Below are 23,073 nucleotides of genomic sequence, written 5' to 3'. Positions count from 1 at the left end.
TATGACCAACCCCATGGCTGCACACAGTTGTCTACATACTTTTCTCGAACTTATATAAAGGCAGAGCCAGCAGAAAAAAGGCAGAGAAGACCTTTGTTTGAGGAACGGAGTAACTCCATGCAGTGACAGCTCAGCAATCACACACTGTCGTTACCGGCAACAGGCACACACACACACACACCCAGCGCTCCATCAGGCAGCACACACACAAATATCCATCCATCTATCCATCTACACATCACACACATTTTCCATATTACTCCCACATCATTCATTTATTTTACTTGTCTCTCTTCCTCATACTGTTCACATGGTCACATGGGACTATACAGTATGTGTGAAAGTGTCACTGTTGTATTACGATCTTTTAGTCATCAGTTGCTACCGTCTTCCAGCTGTGGGGTGGGGCAGGGGGCGGGGGGTGTGGAGTGTTTACGACAGTGACATAACCAAAAGGGTCCTTTAGGGGGAGCGCTAAGCGCAAGTTACTTAGTTCTACTTTAATCTCTAACCACTTTGTAAAGCTGCCAAATCCCCAACAAGTGCTCTCTGCCTGTCGAGGTGGACCTGAGAGGCCCTCCTGCTGTGTGAGTCAATGATCACAGCCATCACACTCACATTTGTGATGCTAGTGTCAGGTTTGAGTATATATATATATAGAGGATGGATAATTCCTCTGGTCTGACCTGAAGGAGGACGTCCTTCAGCCATCTTCCACCCTAAAATATGTAGGTATTGTATATTTGGAAACATTGAAGCAAGCACGAACACTAAATACATCTCCTCATCCCCAGCCTGCAGGGTGCAGATCTGGCTTCTCTTTTCTTCCTTTTTGCATTTAAATGTGAGTCATTATCAGTAAACAAAGGATGAAGGACGGCAAAGGGACGTATTAGGACGGATTATTTGCAGGTTTTAACAACAGAGTTTTAGAAAAAAGATTTAAGGATAATCACATAGCAAGGAAGGAAACTTGTAAAAGACTTTGAAGGCCCTGACAGCAAATACCTCTCCACCATGGGAGGATTAGAAGGCTGCAGTGGAAGCTGCTGGAGGACCAAAAGAGAATGACGGGGGAGAGAAAGTGTGATGCTGAGGTTGACAGTTGGGTGTTCAAATGTTTACATTTTATTGTCCTCAATTTTCTATACTACATATAGGGCTGGGCGATTTTGCCAAAAAAAAAAAAAAATCTCTGATTCTTTTAAAGAAAAATTTGAGTTTCGATTCGATTTTCGATTTTAATGCACTTAAAAATGACTGCAGACATCAGATATATTGTCAAAAGTGCAACTTCATTGTTGTGATTGTCCTCAAGAGTTAAAATGCATAGAACAATCCCAAAATCAAAAGTAAATGAGGCTCTGTCAATCAACAATTTCAAGCTTTAACCCAGGTTTAAGCAAAAGTGCAACAGCAACTTCACAGTAGCTTAAATTTTCTGATTAAGAAATCAGATAACTACATATTTTATAATATAACATTACAATTAAAAACATAATAAACTCTTCCCTCAGTATAGTGAGAAAAAAAAATTGAACACGCTTGTGGCACACATATAGCCTACTCAAAGGGTAAACACATGTAAACATAGAGGGGACTGGCTCACATCGGAAAGCGAAAAAGTCCGAAAAAACTGTGGTGAGAAAAACTCGAATTTGCAAAATAAAAATCATTTTTATCTACAAATTCAATGAAATCAATTTTTTGCCCAGCCCTAACTACACACACACACACACACATATATATATATATATATATATATACACACACACACACAGTACATGCATGCCTGTGTTTCCTACCACCAAACAAAAACATGTATGTTGGGTTTAATGGAGTCTCTAGATTACCGCAGGAGTGAATAGGAGTGTGAGTTTAACCTGCGATGGACTGGTGCCCTGTCCAGGGTGTACCTGACTAACGAGCTTTAAACCGGCACTATAGTTTCAGAAAGTTCTTTTTATTTAATTGCAGTAGGTATTTGTTTTTTTTGTTTTTTTCATTTCCATGTGACTATTGATGAAGTAAGTTTCCTTCACCTGCCGATTTCTCACCTTCTGCTTAAACCAGGTATGTCAAACTCGAGGCGAGCAAGCCAATTCCGGCCCGTCGGAGCATCCAAAATGGTCACAAGGAATAAATTCATCAATAGGTCTATTACCATGTTCAGTTCCAGGTGTAAATAACTGAATGCTTCACATCTTATTTAAAATGTCTTCTTGCATTTAAAAAAAACCAAAGAAGTTTTTATCGGCTCGGTTTGACGCTTATAGTTTTAAGGACCGTCACCCTCTGCATGGCGCTCCCTATACATTCCCATCTGAACTGGCAGTCTTCTTTCGCTTAAATAACCTCACGTCTCATTTCTGAAAATGCCAATCTTTCCCAGAATGCACTTTATCATCTCTCTAAATATTGAGCCTCTTCTTCCAGCACTGATTCAGAGCTCTGCTACTGCCATCATTGCTGCACACTAGATCTGGAACATGTTGCATTTGATCAGCGGGCACGCACACACCCGCGCACGCACACACGCGCACACACACGCACACACACGCAAGCTAATTGCTGCGTGGAAGAGGAGCAGTTGTTAAACATGAGCTCCAATGGAGCTGGTGATTCATGTACATATTTGATGCTATGCTACAACGGGATGCATTATTTAACAAGAGTAGCTAAGCCCGGCTTTGCTGGCGGTGCGGAAAATGCTAACCAATGATGAGTCATCGCTTCTGGTGCGAGCACCAATCGCCGTCACCGTCTATTTATAGCTAGGGCTAATAATGAAATGTCACGTATTAGCACACAAAGGATCATTTTCCAAAGGGACTTTTTTTTACAACCACATTGTGTTTGTCACTTAAAGCTGCTTCATTCAGCTCTTTACCATTTTAATTTATAAAACAACCACTGTAACCAATCAATTTGATCATTTATTAATGATTTAATCCGATAGTCCTGTGTGCAAGCCTGCACAGGGTGTGGGAATCTATTAACGTACCAGACTCTGATTCTTTTAACACTGACATGAGCAACTTTTATCACAGCAGGGGGCAGAAACATGTAATTGTATCTGATCCAAGGGCGATATTATAAAAACTCATGTCAGCATTTAGAACAATGACCGATTCGAGCATTAATACAAGATAAAACACAGAATTGTTGTTGTCGTTTTGTGTTATTCTACTGTATACTTGTAGCTATCTTGAGTATTTGTGTTGCCCTTTGTGTATTAGACTCATTTACTGTGTTTTTCTTTCTTTTGTGCATGTTATGAGTCATTCATTTTCAGTCATTCAGTGTATTTTTAATTGTCGTTTTGTGTGTCGGACTTGTCTTGTGTACTTTAGTTGTCATTTTGTTTATCGTGAGTTTTGTGTATTTTTGTTGTCGTTTTGCGTGTTTTTGGAGTCATTTGCATATTTTCGTTCTTTTATGTATTTTTGCTGCCATTTTGTATATTTTCTTTGTCACTTTTGTGTGCATTTGTAGTCGTCGTGTGTGTATATGGTGTAGCACTGTAGCAGTGTTTGAAATGAAGGTGTATTTATCAGGAAACGCACTGTAAAGTATCACACACTCTTTAAAGTGACGAGCTTCACTTTTCATTTTCTATCGTTTCTTCCCCTCGAACGGTCGATATCCAGGTTTAGTTTAATATACTTTCTCCCCTATCTGTCTCTGCAGACTGTGTGTGTGTTTGTGTGTTACTGTGTGTGTGTGTGTGTTGAACCCTGATTTCCCAAAAGGAAAGCTGAGATGCACCATCAACATCATCATCATCATCATCAGTGAAAGTGACAGAGGAAAAACCTTCTCCTGCCTAAAGCTGAGGACTGTGAGGACTGATATTTTCCATGACAGCCTTACTTTTAATAGCGGTAGTCTATAATTCAGAGAGTGTGTGTGTGTGTGTGTGTGTGTGTGTGTGTGTCCCTGCGGAAGGAGAACCTGTCACACGCTCACATACACTCCAGAGACAAAGTAGAAAGAAAAATCATACATTTTCACTCATTTCTGAACATCTCCTCTCAAAGACATAGAGGGATGCTAACTCCGCCCCCAGTGATGGATTACCTGTCGCTGAAGACTGCCGAGTGTCCAAAGCGGTTTACGTCATGATAGAGGTCCGGCCGGGGCAGCGCCGTCCACTCGTCACACGCTGCAATGACAAGGAGACGTGAAGGTCAAACACGTCACCTGAACTCTGGTGTTAATGGTACGTGTCCTCGGCAGTGGCACGTCCACGCCTTGGGTGGTTATCCAGGCCTTTAACAGCTCATCTCCTCGTGTCAATCAGCACAGTGGGAGCAGCGTCCTTCACCAAGACGCTGGAAGCTGGAGGGCAGGAATCAGGCCCTTTATTTCCACTGCTGCTGCTAAATCAAACCTTCATTGTATGATCCTGTCTCACACCGAGTACTGTTTTACTGTTTGGTCATTTGCTAACTACACTGCACTAAAACCTGTACAACAGTTGTATGAACAAGCCATCAACGTTTTTGCCAAAAAACCCAATTCTTATCACCTTTGCCTAATTTCAGAGAAATGTCATCTTTTGAGTTTTAACAAATTTAGAATTTTCAAACATGCTTGCCTCATCTATAGATCTCTCCATGGTTTGCCCCTCCCCCTCCATTGGAAGAATATATAAGACGAAAAGATAGCAATCTGACAGCGAGATCAGCCACTAAATAGGACCGCGAGGTACCATTCAGATTCACCACCACTGGACAAAACCATTTCTGTAAACAGATGCACAATCACTGTTACATACTGTTCTACATTAACAGCTTTTAAAAATAGAGCTGAAAAAGGGTTAAAAGCAAATCAGTCATGTAATTATCTATACAAGTTTGTTTTTTTTCAATAAGAAATTGATTGGTTGGTTGTATATATCATGTCTATGACTGTGTGTTGTCATTGTTTTAAATGTATGAGGACTATGGATAGAAAAAGCTTGTGGCTAAATCTGGCACATTTACATGAAGTATTGCACTGGTGTTCATTAAAGGGTCCATGTTAAACTAAATCAACTTTTCTGTGCTTTAAACATGATAAAGTGCTATTAGGGCTTCATACACATGCTGAGTGTTTTATTCATTGATTCCCTCAATCGTTAGAGGGTGATTTGCTCCTTTCTTACTGCAGGGTGAGCCCAAACACCTCGCTCCAATTTGATGACGTGTTCCCACTTTCATGACGAATTTGACGCGGTACTGAGCTGGAGAAGCCACGCCTCCAGGAAGCTCTCTGCCGTGATTGACATGTAAGCAGACACGCCCACGAAGGTGAGCATTTCAGCGTCCTCCACGCAGTGGTATGTATGTATTTTCTACAGTTTATGTATGTACCAGCGAAAGCCCCGCCCCCACGCTCTGTCTCGTGTTTATAAAGCAGCATAAGCTTGGCTAAGGAGTGGGTGGGAGGAGGGCGGGCTGTCCTCTGGCCCTATGTCACCATGCGGGAAGGAGGAAGCCAGTGTCTCTTCTATAGACACGCCCACTCATGAATATTCATAAGTAGGCCGCAAATCAGCCCGTTTGTGTAGAGTTGCTCAGAAAGTGACTTTTCAGAGGCTAAAACTCTGGAAAACAGGCGAGTTTGGGAAAATAAACCTCAAATAGTATGTTTTGGGTTCTTAGAAAAAATGGAGATGGGTGCACTGTCCTCTCCAAATAAACAAATAAATAAATGAAGGAAGGTCTGGATTGTGTTGGACACGCGGGTAGCTTACATGGGATGTAGACAGTCTTTCAGGGTTGTCCTACCTGCAGATCAAAAGGGTTTTCATTTGTCTAAACCTTTTTACCTTGCCTGTCAGGGGCATTCCATCTACACAGTCTTTCTGGACAGCACCTGTTAGAGGACTAAGTCGTGACGGGGTTCTATCATCTACTGATGTCCATGCCAGCCCACACTCATCATCATTCCACTCACACATAGTCTAGCGCAGTGGTCACCAACCTTTCTGAAACTGTGAGCTACTCCATAGGTACTGTATAGTCCAAAAGACAACCAGACAGAAAAGAGATTCTTAAATGCTACATTTTCACGGTTGTACTTTAATCAGAGGCTAAGATAATAAGGAAGGCTCGCAGGCACATAAAAATGTTTAAGTTTCAACATGCAACACTTTATTTCTCCTAATTTAGTCAACTCTTTCATTTTCCACACTTCATAGAGAATCCCCATGTTGCTATTTTACAAGCTACAACAAACTACTTTTAACTAATCTTAAAAATATGCAAATTCATAAAATGCACCTTGCGTTTAAAAAAAAAATAAAAAATCTTATTGATATCATATTATTATAAATAATATACCACAACCCATAAACCAAATCTGCAGAATTTAAAAACATTTGTCACAATGTTTTTGTGAAAATAAACATTTAAAGATGGTTCATTTATTAATAAAACTTTATCACGTTCAGCAGTATTTAACTTTACTAAGTACTAACTACAACTTTATCTTTGCAAGTTTAAATCCTGGAGTTCATTGGTGACATGGTCACATGGTCCAATGCTCTACCACCTGGTGTTTTCCTGCTAACACTGTATTATGTTTTTTTTGCAGTCTGTGCCTTCTCCTCACCCTTCTCTCAGGTGTCTTGACGCCAGAGATGGTTGTTCTTGATCTGTGGTTCACGGCTCAACTAGTCTGGGACACTCAGATGTTCTATCTCTCTATCCTGTTAAAATGATTATTTCTGTATTTCTTAATGTATGTCTGATAGGCCCTGAAATGCTGGAGATCTCTTTTCCACCCTCTGTAGCTGATCAATGCTCATGCGGATTTGCTGTGTTTTTTCTTAAGAATTTTAGATTTCGATAAGCGCTTGGAAATGACTATTGTTATAATATGCGCTATGTAAAAAAAGCTTATTTAAATTGAATTAAATGACCTAATGTCCAAAGCACGGTGCCCAAGTCTGGTCCTTAAGGGTCTCTGTCCTGTTGGTTACTGTATGATGACACCATCATTACATTCAGGTGTGTTGGAGCAGGAAGACACGGACAATTACCATTTTTCGCTCCTGTTCTAATTTTGTAGGTTTTGAGTATCTGCTAATCCTGATTTTTACAGAAACTGACTTTTGATATGATGTGAAGCTTCTGCAGACAGAACGTCAAGCTTTGGACGACTGTGACAACACAACCATCAAACATGGTGTTCGATCTGAGCTACAGACTCACACTTCAGATGCTTGTTAAGTGTAATAACATGTGCTTTCAATTCCATAAGTCCAAGAGTATTGCTGGGGTCTGAGAAGTCCCTACACTGGTACACTGATCCACTTTTAATGACAAGGTGGGAATTCACACACAGCCCACCACGGGTCAAATTTCACTAGTTTTCAGCATGTTACAAATAAGATATAAGAAATCAGATAACTTTGGCCTAGAAATATAAAATCATGAACAATAGTTACAGATGGAAACGAGCGGTTTAGCTATACTCTGGTGGAGAACATCTTTGTCTTTTATGATCTTTATGTCTCTATGCATTTGTCCCTTCAAATAAAGACTAAACTAAACCCTATTAGGCATGTTTGGCACAATTACAGGACATTTAATAGCCAGTAGTAACAACTAATTAAGAAAAGCCAATGAAACAATAACGAAATAGAAATGGGGAGCTCTACATACATCTCACCACAGGTCTGTTTCAGATAAGTTCATCTATCTTGTGCCCTGAATCGTTTAGGACATCCCATTCCCTATTTTAAAGGTTTTAGTCACTAGCTTTAGGTCAGATTCATATCATTTCTATCAGGGCAGGTTTCCAGTCTGACATCAGCATCAGTGGGGTTAAAGGTCATTCTAAAGATTCTTCACCTATAGATGTATTCTATCAGTAACGCAGGTATGTGTGTTTATGTTTTGGTTTGCATCCAAACCCATTTACTCTACATATTTATCTCCTTTGTTTTTAGTAGTTTTACATCACAGATGCTTTACAAAATATAACTGAAAAGATGAATATGTTTTTACAGTATAAACATTGACTGTAAATCAGAATATGCTGATATTAAAGTCAATCTGTACACAAACAAAGATCATTACTTGACAGAATACATAAAAAAAAACACACTACTGTTTTGATTTTCTGTTTTTTTTCTTATTCTTTTTGTATTAATGTACACGGCCTTTTACCTTCTGCAGCCTGTGATCAGATCTGGCAACCCAAGACACTAATGTGGATGACGCAGGTTTAGAAGAAGGAAGAATGGGTTCAAATCTGCACCATTCTGATAACCGATGAACTGGAGTGACTGTGTCGAGGCTTGGGATAATACAAATAGCTTTGATTCATATTTATCACATCCTATTTTGAAAGGTACATTGATGGTCGTGCAGCGTGAGCAGAGGCTTACCACACTGAGGCTGCAGCAGTTTAGATCCGTCATGAGCACAAAGCCAAACAAACAGTGAGACACAGGAACAGGCTTTGAAAGTCAAAGCAGCCTCTGCAGTGCATCACACACACACACACACACACACACACACACACACACACACACACACACACACACACACACACACACACACACACACACACACACACACACACACACACACACACACACACACACACACACACACACACACACACACACACACACACACACACACACACACACACACACCACACACACACACACACACACACACACACACACACACACACACACACACACACACACACCGTCAGAGGCGCTCCCACATCCACAGACAAACACTGCCATCTAGCGTCACACCGTGCTGCATGGAGTGTTGCATTCAATGTCTGTTGGAATTTGTTTTAGTTTGATAAATGTGTTTTGGTTTTCTTTCTCAGGGTTAATGATGGATTACCGGGTGGACCACTGATGGGTTGATGGTCTGTGTGATTGATTACAGGCTCATCTCAGGAAATGAGGACAGCCCTGAAATCACACTGTTAGAAGGAAACAATCTGCTCATTACTGGAATTACTGGGAGATCAGCAGAGCTGCTGAGGCCGACTTAGCTCATCCTCACAAAGGGGAAATATTTACAATCAGCCAAACCAATCAGCCACAACATTATGAACACTTAAAGGTGATGCATGAGTAAAAACGTGCAATAACCTAATGGCGCACGCAAGCACACGATGCAGTTAAGTCACTCAACAAACACTTCAAAAAAATAAAACTAGTGGGCTATTTAGTGCGTTAGCCTTTAAAGGGTACCTGTAGTGAAAATGTATATAACAAAACATGTGTTTAATGTATTAGTAATAAACAAAATATGTAAACATTTTTTTTTAACACATTAAAATGACTTTTTAATGATTTTGTACCTTTGGGCACAAACTATGGAGAGATGCCATTTTGGACAAAAGACACTTTCGTTGATCGGGATGGTGCATTGTGGGAGGTAGAGGCAACCAATGGCTTCACAAGCCATTGTTCAGAAACTGTAGACCAACCACTGCTTTCCAAAATGATGACTCTCCATAGTTTATGCCCGAATATATAAAAGAACTTTTAAAGTGCGTTTTATATATATATATATATATATATATACATATAAAAAGATGCACACATTTTGTTTTATTGTATACATTCACTACAGGTACTTTTTTTAAATAAATATGTAATCAGGACACAGGTCAAAATGTGAGGAGGAGGAGATGCAAACATGTTAAAGTGGAGAAAAGCTGGAGCTGATGGTGGTGGCTGATAGTAGCCGTCACAGCTTTACTCACAGATGGCTGCAGTTATTGTTGGAGGAGACGGACAAAACCGAAGGCCACAGGAAAACCCATCTTTTCATCTTCTATCTGTCCATCTCCATCTGCTGCTCTTCCTGTTTCTCACAGACAGCCATCCGTATGATATCTATTCTGCTTACATTTACATTTGTTTGCTGTGATTAATCCATAGTGAACGCAACACTTTTGCACCCGTTTTCATTTGTGCAGGCAATTGAAAACGTTTCATCTGTCTTTATTTGGATCTTAGTAAAGAATAATAGTGATGCACTTTTTATCCGGTGATTTCTATCAGACTGGGTCACATCCTTACACTTACAGTGCTTTGACACCAACATGTTCACCTACTCCACTGACAACATTCAGTGTGATTCCTTCTCTTTCCCTATGAATGTTCGCCGTGCTTGGGCTGATCTGTGTACCTAACACAGCCCGACACCGTCACACTGAGATGTTTCACTCCTATTATGCCAATCAAGGTCAAACATGTGATGTCACAACACAAACTGCTCTTTCGCACAGATTTTCATATTCATCGTCTCTAAAGCACCGCACAGGGATGCTTTGGGGAACATTTCAGCCCGAAAATGTTTCTCTCATGTTTCAAATCTGGCTGCAAAACAATGTCTGTCAATCATCTCAGAAGACAAGGACGTACTGGAGTCATCCTCGACACCACCAGGGAATCGTCTCCATATCCCACATGGACCGAAGCCTCCCAGTAACGAATGTTCCATGCAAAGCCGTGCAAACTCCTGTTAGAGCGTGGAGCACAGCTTTATCCTGGATTATAATCAGAATGCAAAAATGCATCATAGTCCAAAAAAGTCTTTTGATCTCTGAAGTTAACTCATTAAAAACAAAAGAAAACAGGCGGATGATGATGTCGTACCAACACTGAATGACTGCAGGTTGGAGATTACGGCGCTGCAGCTGCGAGTCTTAATCCCAAACTGAATAATTAGACGTGTTTGTATTTATATTAATGGATTAAACAAGGAAAACAGGAGGGAGGATCTCAGCTTCTCAGATATTTACAAGTTTGCTTCACTTCATCCTAAAAGATGAGAAGATTTAAAGGCTTCTGAATAATGTCTCACACAGGAATATCTCACACGACGAGATCTTGCAAAATTAATTAGGGGGCCACAGGAAAATATTATTGTATATTAAAGAATGGGAACCAGTTTGCACTATGGATCATTCTTGCTGTGAAACATGACGGGCAGGTGAAGGTGTTTAGATTAAACTGGTGATCTTATCTGTATGTGCAGCAGGATTTACACAAATACAGAGTGATAGACAGGGTTGGGGTCGATTATAATTGTAATTGCGTAATTGATAATTAACTCCAATCATGGCTTAATAATAATTGTAGTTAAAAATTGTAAATTGTATTAAAAATGTTAGTGTTGTAATCGTAATGAAATTGTAATTGAGTTTAAATAATTTACTTTGTAATTGCTATAAAAATTGTCAGTTATAATTTAACACAAAACTGGGGAACCGTGTTACAGTTTGATGTACAGTTCAACACATATGTAGTAAACAATTATTAAAATATGTTTCATATCAAGCTTTACCACATTTTACCATTTACATTTTATTTATTTTATTTGTTTTAAATCTAGGGGTATACTGACACAGAAAAGCCTCAGACACCCACACCATAAATATTAAAACCTATATTTTCTTTGATTATTTAGCCTAACAAGGTAACCAATAGAAAGGAAATAAATTAGATGATAGATATTTGTTTTTAGTGTATTTTACAACTGTTTTAGGACCTGTTATTATTAGAGATGCTAACAGAAAGCTAACAGAAGAGGAAGGTTAACTTTTATTAGGTTATTTATTTCAGGCTCAGTAATTGTGATTAACTGTAATTGGACTTTAGTAATTGAGAACATAATTGTAACTGATTTTCTGAGGATAAAAAACAATTGTAATTTAATTGTAATTTGGAAAAAATGCTGGTCATTGTAACCGTAATTGAATTGTAATTCAACATGGATAATTGAAGATGTAATTGCAACGAAAAAATGTAATTGGTTATAGACACTACAAAGTTAGAGCGATTGCTAATGTTTACACGCTGTGATTCAGAAATTCTGCTTCATGTTGGAACTTAAAACACATTATGTGATTTTAAATATTGAATCAGATGATTATAGGGTTGACGATGACCTCAGTTTGCTCATAAAACTTAAGACAGGAGTCAAAAAGAGACTCCCATGTTGTACATGTCGCCCTCGTGTGGCTGGCGGCAGTAACTGCAGAAGCTGCCAGCCACACAATCTAAAAAATAAACACAAATAAAGTGAAAATCAATTGTTAAAAATTAGTTAAGATTTTGAACTGCAATTTCAGACTTTTTTGTGAAGCATCTGCTATGGTAGAGGATTTATAGTGATTCAATCACTATTGCATGACCAATCCAAAATCAGTTAAAAGAGTTCACTATGATCATCTACAGGCTAACACTCCATCACAACATTAAAAAAAGAAAAACATACATGAGCACACAAGTTCACTCTGTGCTAGAGTATGTGTGGAATTTTAACTTCTAAATTAAATGATTTATCTATTACCTATAAGTTAAAAATAAATACAATCTAAATAAAATGTTTTTTTCTCAATGCAGCTTCAGGCCGATGTCGCTTTTCAGCGATATATTTTAGGAGCCTTGTAGGAGTATTCCCACTCCTTGGTTGTAGATAATCTGATTATATATGCATAATTTATACATAGAAACCACAGTAAATGTGATATTTGTGTCATTTTTGCATGTTAGGTTCAGAAGGTGAATAAAAGTGCATGTGAAAACTTCCTCTATTAAATAAATCGCCTCCAAGTTTAACATTTGATCCTTTGCTGTTTCAGTGGAAGCTTTTGTGCATGAGCAGCAGCATCAGGCTCAGAGGTGTGTGTGTGTGTGTGTGTGTGTGTGTGTGTGTGTGTGTGTGTGTGTGTGTGTGTGTGTGTGTGTGTGTGTGTGTGTGTGTGTGTGTTACTGACCCAGACTATAGGCCAGGAAGTCGGAGGAGAAGCACTTGGCGCCGTGGCTCATGGACGTGTCATTGTGCGTGTTTCCCCCGAACACCAGCATCGTCCCACTCACTACCACGGCTGTGTGGAGATATCGAGGGAAACCGCTGTCTCTCAGGATGGTCCTGCATGGTGTTGGGGAAAAAAAATAATAATAAAAAAACCAGACATCACACAGCGGACAGCTTTAGACAAGCAGAAGATAAAAACAAACATTGAGATGCAACACACACTCTCACGGGGTTTCTGAATAATACAGCTATAGGGGAAAAGAGGGAAAACTGTTAGGAAGGAAACAAGAAAACAAAGGAAAAGTGAGGCGTGAAAAAGAAAAAAAACTACGTAGAAAAAACAAAGCAAGGAAAACAAAAAGGAAACTGAACAAAGTAGGAGAGAAGTAAAGGAAGCTGCGTTCGCTCACCATTTCCTGCGGTCCACATCTAGCCGGTACAGATCTCCTGCGAGGCCGTACTTGTTGGCGCTGAAGGCTTTGTATCCTCCGTGGATGTAGATGGATCTGCTGTTGGGGTCGAACACGCTGCTGTGGCCGTAACCGCCCTGCACCAGTGCTCCGTCCGTGCTCACCATGTTCCACGTGTTCCTTGCTGGGGAGACACGGTTCACACTTAGAACAGAACCCTAACCCGCTCTGACACACCAAACGTCATGAAAACAACATGAAACGGGGAGCAGACCTTCACGTGATCGCAAAAATATGTACACAGACCCAGGTTTTGAAGCTAAACTACTTAGATTATTGCTCTCACGACAACTTACCGATGTCGTATTCTTGCACATGGCTGATGTACCCGTACAAAGGACAGTGTCCAAACAGAACCAGCATGACAGGGCTTTCATCATCATGTCTGGGAGGCACAATGTGTGCAGAGTGTCCCACCACGGCGTACTGGTCCTTGGCCCGGGGACTCAGGAAGACCCAGGTCTGATTCTGGATGTGGAAAACCCACAGCTGGCTGGAAACGTTACCCGTCGAGTCAATCTTTCCTCCATACATGTATATCCTTCCCTGTAAGGGAAAGCAAACGATGGGTTTAATGAGGAAGAAGACTGAAGGAAAATGGCAACAGCAGAAGAAATAATGATGGGAAGCAGGGTTAAGAGTCTTAATTGCCATTACACAATCATTGATGAAAGAAAAGTACCTCGTGTAAGGCTATAGAGTGACCGTATCGAGGTGTGACCGTGTTGATGGACGGGTCCAGAGTCAGCCACGTCCTGCTGCTGAGGTTGTACCTGCAGACAGAGACAAAAACACATGGTCAGTGCGACGGGGAATGTCACCTCCTGCTCCACTTGTACACCATGTGTCAATGTGTTGCATCCAAAAGTGGTTTGCTCCTCAGCAGTCACACCACATAAGTTATCAACAAGTAACTACTGTACCTTTTTACAGGACGCCCCGGGCCAGAATATGAGGACATGTCCAATTTATTTCCTATTTACAAGATTTTGCAAGGTTTTCAAAGGTCAAGGAGAGGTCAGAGTCAAAGAAAAACATCAAGCTCCAGTGGTGGAAAAGTTGTTTCTATGTAGGTTAACACACTAAATACAAGTATGTTCCAATGGAGGACAAGAACCACATGGTTTCATACTATATAGCGTGTAATTGTGTTTGACATAACATATTACTAATCAGAGTTCCTTAAACCAGTGTTTCTCAAATGGGGGTACATGTACTCCTAGGGCAAGGGTCTACAACCTTTATTCTCAAAAAAGAAAAAAAAAACCTTCTCATCAATCAAGTAAATATAGTGTAAAAAAAATTCTATACTTCTATACTAATTCATTATTTGGTTTGATTTTTTTTTTTACAGCTATAAGGAGCCATTGCAAAAGAGTCAAAGAGCCACATGAGGCTCCAGAGCCGCAGGTTGCAGACCCCTGCCCTAGGGTTATGCGATGGCACTACAGGGGGTAGTTGAGAGAGAGAGAGAGAGAAAGAAATTAACAAACAAAAACGTTAAAAATATGGGATTGTATATGATAAAAATGACAATCATAATGATAATGATGGAAATGATGTTGATTAGAACATGAACTGAAAATACAAGAGTCAGTCCTTGGTCCCACACCACGTGGGAGATGACCAGAAATGATAAAAACTACAGAAATAAATACAATAAGGAGGCACTAAATATTGTTTCATTCTACTTATTTACAATGGGATTCTTTCAAACGTGTGTTATCACTCATTCATTCGATCGTTACGCACGCATAGTTGGTTTTTCCATAGATTTCTGAGCAATCAGACAATCGGACAAAGGGGGTACTTGGATTCAGAAATAAGAGAAATGGGGGAACTTGGGCCAAAAAGATTGAGAACCACTGTCTTAAACAATGGATGACTGTTGGGGATTTTAGGGCATGTGTGTGTATGAGATATAAACACATCATTGATGAACAATGAGTTTATAAAAAATGCTAGAGTCGCACTTTTCCTGGTTTCCTTATAACAGACGGGACATCCCGAGGCTAACTCGCCACTTACGCTTTAACCATGTGATAGTCGGACGAGTTGAAGACGTAGCCTCCGATGACCCACATGATGCCTTGCTCCACCACGGCCTTGTGAGAAGCCCTGGCCAGCCCGGCCTCGTTGTACTCCTCGCGGATCCAGAAGGAGGAGTTGGCGGGTACAGAGACGGAGCAGCCTGGGCCTGAGGAGGATGGAGAAGCAGGGAGGACATTAATCACACATGTGGACTGACTCATGTAAAGGTTTGACACTATGACACGCCCTCATTCTAGTGTAGATGTGAAGATGGGAATGTACTGTAGTAAAACCACCTGAAGACAGTACAACCTTTGTAGGTTTAAAGGAATCAGGAGCAAACATGAGTCACGGGAAACAATGACGTGTAAAGAACTCAACAACAGTGATTCTGAACTGGTGGGTCAGGACCCAAAAGTGGGTCACGGACCAGTGCTGGGTGGGTCGCGGACAGCTGATAAAAATAAATACATAATGTGTGTCTCATGTTGGACTTGTCTTTTCTTTTCATTTTTTTTTTTTTTTTGTATTCCTTATTTATGAAAAGTTAAAGTGTATTTTACACATTAACGGTCATGTTTACACACATTAGGAAAAGAAAAACACAATAAATTAGAAGTCTCACTTTTCTCTCACATACTGTACCCATTTCCGATGTTTTAAAATTATTTTACTTTAATAACTATTTACAACCATAACCAAGGAGTGTGCACACATGTAATACACAAATAGATACAGAGACAATTCAGCAACAAATTATTTTCAAATTTATTTATTTACTTACAGTATTTCCAATTTGACCAAAGCTGGGAAAACATTTCCGTTTGTAATCTGAGGGAGAATGTTATTTTTTCCATGATATGAACGTCATTGACTACGTTCTCCCACTCTTCAATTGTGGGAGAGTCAGGATGCAACCAGTGTCTGGTTATGGGTCTTTTCTTTTAACAATGCTGTGAAATGCATGTTGCATAAAACATTTTGCTGACTTTATAATAATATTGTCGTTTTTTTTTAATCTTATGGATGGTGAAACTACAGCGATACGAGATGTGGCGTTTGCGTACTTGAGGGAACGCCTTCATTTGCATCATCCATCTACAATCCGAAGGTATGGAATATTAAACTATCTAACATTTGGCTGTTCTGTTACTTTCAGGTTTGTGTTTATAGCTACAGGGGTGTTTTTTTGTTGTTTTACCAACCGGTTTGCAAGATTACCAGTAAAAAAAAAGTAAATTCCACAAGTTTCCAATAGATGCAATACACAAATGAAATTAGCCAGGAATCTGGTTCTGGCAACGCATGGTACGACAACGCCTTTGTGATACACCTGGTTTCATGGTCAATGGCCAAGTTTACATGGGAGCTTTAATTCCTCTTTAAAGCGGAATAAAAGTTAATTCCTCTTTAACTTGACCTTGTAAACACTTAATTTGGATTTAAGTTTAATTTGGAATTAAATTAGCATTAGGAATGAAATGGCTGGTTTATTTCAATTTTAATTCCGAATTAGATAATTCCTCTCTCTTGTAAACAAGAAAGCCATTTAGTAAAAGCCGCTTCAAGTTCATTTGGATCGATTTTCTGTGTTCCTTTTTCAGAGCACATAAGATCTTAATTCCAATCAGGAAATTAAGAAAATTTCAACCAGAAGAAAATCGCCTACCCTAGCTTTAATAAGAGCCTTAAAAGACCAGGCTTCACTGGACGTCCCCATACTGCGTGTATAGGCTGTAATATCACCAGTTTATCATTTTACCTGTTGTTAGAGCTACTATTTTTTACCAGGGAGCAAATATTTATTCCTGGTGACTGTTTTATAGAGTTTTACTGGGCTTTATTTACCGGTGATTAGCTCCTATCTCCCTTCCACTCCGCAGTCCAAACTAAAACCGTGCGTTAGTGTCGAGCTGCTGCTTCAAAATTACAATCAAAATAAAAGTGAAAACAGTTCTGTGTTATAGCCAACAATAAAAGATTTGTTGCGTGTTTCTCCCGATAGACGTGATACGTCATGTTCGCCCCCTGTCCAATCCAAGCCTTCCCAACCCCCAGATCTAAAGCGGAATTAACTAAAGCCAAATAACCCGGTTCAGAAATGACTATTTCCATGTAAACATGAAGCAGAACACTAATTCCGAATTAAAAAAAACATCATGTAACTGTGGCCATTGTCAGCGCGTGGTCAAGAGTTTCTTACGCATCATTAGGGGAAGCTAACAGTTCTTTCCTGTTTTCCTGACCATGTTCAGGCTCTGTCTGGAGTCGCCTTCCTCTCTTTATGAAGTGAACAATAACTCCATTGTGAATCTGGAAGAATATCTGAATGACGGGAAGAGAATGAGAAAAGTCTTTCCTGCCCGTTTGCATCGGAGAGGCCACTGAGGTGCGTTTAAGGGCACCTCGTCCATGCCTGGCATCAAATGTTCACCAATGACGTGCTGCATTCAGTCCTTCCTGCTTAACACTTCAAGCTGATAAAGTGTCCAATATTGCCCTGTAGCTCTCAACAGGATTGCTTAAACAATTAAAATGTCGTTGCACCTTGGTATCATTTCCATAATTACAGCCGTCAAAGCCCCAGCCCTCTATAAAAAGCTAATTTTCCAGCACTTTGCTTTAGCGAATGCTGGATTAAATGCAAGGCTGCCTCGACTAAACGGGGCATCCGTCTCTGCTTTTGGCTCGTGTAAGAAATGAGTTCATTTAAAGGCTGGCAGTGTGCTACTCCTCAGCTAAACCACCATGACAGGGTTATAAAGGCAAACAAAATGCCAGTCTGCTTCTTCACTCACTCAGCTTTGTTAATTAGATCGTGAAGACGCCGAGCAGACGTTTTATAACTGCAGGGAAATTGAGCCGTTGTCTCTGTTCGTACGAGCTCGTGCAGGGGAGATGTTTAGGACGTAATGGAGCGTGAAAAAGATGCCCATATGGTCCGATTCAGGGAGGGCATTAAGTGTCCGCAGGCCGCAGAGGGCAGCAAAAACCTCACTAGAACAGAAAAAAAGACAATAAGCAACATAAAGATGTATATTTGCACCATTATCCTATGTTGGTATTTATTTTTTGTTCTTAGTGTTTACTTTTGCTATTCTATGGTGTTGCTGCAATGTGTGAATTATGGGGATCATTAAAAAATGAACTAAATGGACTTGATTTATATAGCGCTTTATCACCACACTGAAGCAGTCTCAAAGCGCTTTACATATCAGCTCATTCACCCAATCACTCTCACATTCACACACCAGTGGGACAGGACTGCCATGCAAGGCGCTAGTCGACCACTGGGAGCAACTTAGGGTTCAGTGTCTTGCCCAAGGACACTTTGACACATAGCCAGGTACTGGGATCGAACCCACAACCTCATGATCAGAAGACGACCCTCTACCACCTGACCGCCCAAGGTCTATTCTACTCTATAAAGCAATATCGGTGTAGTACTATATGTTGATGTATATACGTATGTTTTCATTTAGTATGAGCTTCATCTGAAGTTTTTGTAAGACAAACGAGGCTCAGTCTGAGGTGTCGGTTTAGTAAAAGTGAGCCTGTTTCTGTAGAAAGTGGAAACAACAAGCAGGAAGTAGCGGCCCAAGGAATTAGGTTGTATACTGCGCTTGTATCAGGATACACAACACATGTAAACATTTACAAGGGAAGCAAATTGAAAGGGATTTCTGACAAAAACACAAAATTAGGAGTCAATAAAGTGACTTTTGGTCATTACGATGCAAATCAGAGTTGTGTTGAGAAAAGAGGCTCAATGCTTCCTTATTTACCTCCTTTAGCCTAGGAAACACTGACGCATCCTTTACCAAAGGACACGAGATAATGCTGACCCACAATTCCTTGCGGCGACAACATTTAAAGAGAAACGCACACTCGAGCGCTCACAGAAACTCACGATGACCGTACCAATGCAATAATATGCCTTGAACAACTTGAAATAAATAATCTAAAACCCATATCTTATTATATGTAAAACAAGACATATTATCAGATTATAACTGACATATAACAGACACTCTGTGGTTCAATGAAAAGGGATCAGAGACATTTTTAGCCACATTTATTCAACATAATTCACATTTCTGAGTGGAAGGTGAGTGTGAGCAACCATTCTAAATGCTACGTTCTTTTAGTTTCACTTGGTAGCCTCTTTTCATTCAAAGCGTGTGATTTTTGAGATTATATCATCGGAAAGTGTTATAAATGGTCCATATTTAGTCCATTTTCGGAAATGTGTATTTTTTTCACCACGGCAGACGTCACTAACCTTCGCGGCCGTTAGATTATTACGTCACCTAGTGGAAGTGCGTCTGATTTTTCCTAACTCCTCCTCTAACACCTTTCCTTAACCCTGTGAAATCATCTACAGGGTTATGGAAAAAAGTCGCCACAATAGTGGACGCCAGTTCTCTTTTTGGGAACAAGTAGATGACTGGGAAACTGAAACAAAACAAAAATGTTCCAGTAAATTAATTTTGTCTTCTTTTTTTAAAATATATATTCATGTTTCATAGGGACACATGAATCCATCAGAAAATGCATTGATGCTTTCCTTATTATTTAACTTGTAGGGCTACATAGAAGCACATCACCTCTGAGGAAGACTGGCAGTTGAGAGTCAAAATATGTCAGAAGATAAAATTTCCTAAAAAAATGTGTCTGAATAAACAAAACCTTAACATATAAAACAAAAATGTTTAAACTGACGGGGAGATGACACAGAAATGGTAATCATATGGAAAGGAAGTGGAGAATTTTTTTAACAAAAAAAAAAAAAAAACGACGGTTCTACGTTTGTCTTCTTTGTGTGGTTGTGACATTTCTGTTCATCATCATGACATCATAATGATCTGTGAATTATGCCGTTATGATCTCTAGACCTTAGTGCGGCTGAAAAGAAATCCTGGAAAAACCAGTTGGCGGAGCCATTGACGTGTCCAGGCCTGTTGGGGAGAAGTATGAAGGAATGCTGCTGAGGCGGTGCCAGCTCACCTTGCCATCCTGCACCGCAGACGCACGTCTTCCCACGACACTGGCCCCTCTCAGGGAAACCGCAGTTATCAATGCAGTAGGGAACGTCGCAGGCTTCACCTTTCCAGTTGTCTTCACACACACAGTGCACCGAGCCGGTATAGTTGGACGCCCTGCACTCGCCACGGCCGGAGCAGTTATTGGGACACGAGTTCACTCTTTAAAGAAGGAAAACAGAGAGACACAGCACATAAATACATCATCACCTCAGACTGCTGTTTAACAATCTGTTGCCAAGTGCCTGCCAGACTGTGAGAATTGTTCTGATCCCTCCTCTCAGTCATGGATCAGACTCCTCTGATGTGTGTCTGAGCTGCAATTTAAAGGAAGGAGGCAGACGGAGGCAGACGGAGGCACCTGGAGGCGATTAGGAGCAGACGGACAGGACACTCAGTCTGCTTTAAAAACAGCACTACTGATCTCACAATGTCCTTTAGGACAGTGCTTCCCAACCTTTCTTGTCTTGTGTACCCCTTGAGCCTTTTTGTCATACCATGAGTACCCCCTCACTCATACGTGTTCATGATTCTCCAAAAGTAGAACATAACACAACTGAATATTCAACGCAAGTCATTTTATTTCATCTTCAGAAATTGAACAATTAATATTCAGGCATTATCTTCTTATTTACCTCAAATTAAACATAAAATGTTTAAAATTATACATACAAGAAAAAATAGTATAGTAAACATTTTGTATTATTAATAGTAATATATTATGATTATATTGTTAATAAAGAAAAATAATAGTTGAAATAAATACAAAACAAATATATGTCCTGCCTGTGTTATATACATAGCTTTTATGACATTTACCACAAAAGCAGCTTCTTTGAAAATGTCTCCTTTAAACAGGTATTTCAATTTTGAAAACAAGTCATAGCGCACACGTACCATTTTATTGATTAACTTTTTTTATTATCTTGGAAATAAATCCTAAAGTTTTCCACGTACCCCTTGCAATGTGTTCGCGTACCCCTGATTGGGAAAAACAGGCATCTCTACTCACCCATAAAACCACAAACAACACTGTTAACCAACGAAAACACAAATATCACGGCAGGAGAGTTTGATTTCTGTTTAGTTCACTTAATAAACGTTTCCCCAAGAAATCATGGTTCAGATTTTACATTGCATCTTTTTTTTATTATATGTGGGTGGTGTAAATGCAGCGTGTATATTTAGACTCATTGTCCACAGGCAATGGGATATTAAGCCTGATTGACTGGAAATGAATACATTAGATCAGTGTTTTCCAAACGGGGGTACGTGTACCCCGAGGGGGTACTTGAAGGAGAGAGAGTGGAAAATGAACAAATAAAGTTTCAGTCTTGGTCTCACCCCAGGCATGAGATGACTATAGAAATACATCTATTTGGGAGAAACTGAATCTGTTTTTCAACCTTAAGGTCGAGACCTGACGTGGGGTCAGAAAAATTAAAAGATTTTTGAAATGTTTTAATTAAAAAAACAATCTTAAACAACTGTATTTCTATATTTTCACTTTGTGAAATATAAATCTATTTCAACTAAAATGCTGTAAGAATATATATATATATATATATATATTAAGGGTGTTGAAAAAAATCAATTTGGTGATATATCCATATCGATTTTATTTTTTTATTTTAAAAAACATTTTTTTTTCAAGCTGGTAAACAGCTGGGCATGTTGACCAGCATGTTGTAAAAGAAAAGTAAATGTTAAGTTGCACTAAAGTCAAAGTTGGTATAAAAGCAACATGCAGATTGTATGTAATTTTTTTATTTGAAGTTGTTGGCACATGGCATGTTAAAGCTAATGTTTTGAGTGTAAAATATGCCAATAAAATATATTTCATACATAATGTTCTCATGAAGATGTCCACATTTACAGATTAGTTGTTTCTTAAGTCATATATAAAAATAAAAATAAATTGCCTTATACAGTACTTTAATATCGGGATATATCGTATTGTGACCTATGTATCGGGATATGAATCGCATATAATATATATATATCTCCAAGCTCAAACATGTCTTTGGGGTCACCAGAAATTCTTGATATCAAAATGGGGTCACGATCCAAAAAAGGTTGGGAACCACTGCACTAAATACTGTTTCTTTCCACTTATTTACAAAATAGTTATTTTAAATGTGTGTTTTATTTATTCATTCCATCATTATGCTCTATAGTTGTTTTCAAATAGCTTTCTAAGTTACAGTTGGACAAAAAGGGGGTACTTGGATTCAGAAATAACAGAAAAGGGGGTACTTGAGCCAATAAAGTTTGAGAACCACTGCATTAGATTAATGCCAAGAGCATGGAAGTGAAAGACCAACACCAGCTTTTCAGTAGAGGAACTTTGAACCTTCTCAGATTTACGTTCTCCACAAAACTTACAACAACTGACACGTGTTGTTCTGGTTCTCCTGAAGGAAAGCACAACACCAGTAATTCATTTTTTTTTTTTTTTATAGCTGTAACAGGACATCGGTAACCTTGCCTGAAAGATGAATTCTCCTGGTGTTCACAAACACCAGAATCCATCTTGTGCTGCTCCAGCCCTTACCCTTTGTAAGCAAACCGAGCCAGTTGTGCAGTGTTGTGGTTTACGGCAGGATATCCGAAGGCAGAAGAGTCAAAGCAAAACTGGCGCATATGCAGTTGCGGGGAGAGGAACTAGCTGGGCTACCGCTATTAGCATAGCTCCAAAAGATGTTGACGCAGGAGGACAAACGTGTG

General features: G+C 39.6%; 1 protein-coding gene across 1 annotated transcript in view; it reads right to left on the bottom strand.

Annotated features, from left to right (window-relative positions):
• atrn (attractin) overlaps positions 1–23,073 on the bottom strand; it is a 174,846-nt gene that overhangs the window by 119,247 nt on the left and 32,526 nt on the right. Inside the window, exons 5-11 of the mRNA XM_028437841.1 lie at positions 20,312–20,508; positions 15,302–15,470; positions 13,956–14,046; positions 13,570–13,819; positions 13,214–13,397; positions 12,763–12,917; positions 4,081–4,165 (exon numbers count right to left, since the gene is read on the bottom strand). Of these exons, the coding sequence (XP_028293642.1) occupies positions 4,081–4,165; positions 12,763–12,917; positions 13,214–13,397; positions 13,570–13,819; positions 13,956–14,046; positions 15,302–15,470; positions 20,312–20,508 (1,131 nt within the window). The remainder of the gene's footprint in view (positions 1–4,080; positions 4,166–12,762; positions 12,918–13,213; positions 13,398–13,569; positions 13,820–13,955; positions 14,047–15,301; positions 15,471–20,311; positions 20,509–23,073) is intronic.

Source organism: Gouania willdenowi, chromosome 22 (assembly GCF_900634775.1).
Source record: "Gouania willdenowi chromosome 22, fGouWil2.1, whole genome shotgun sequence".
Taxonomy (NCBI): Eukaryota; Metazoa; Chordata; class Actinopteri; order Blenniiformes; family Gobiesocidae; genus Gouania; species Gouania willdenowi.
Note: the sequence above shows the minus strand (reverse complement) of the source record. Positions and strands in the feature narration are given on the sequence as shown.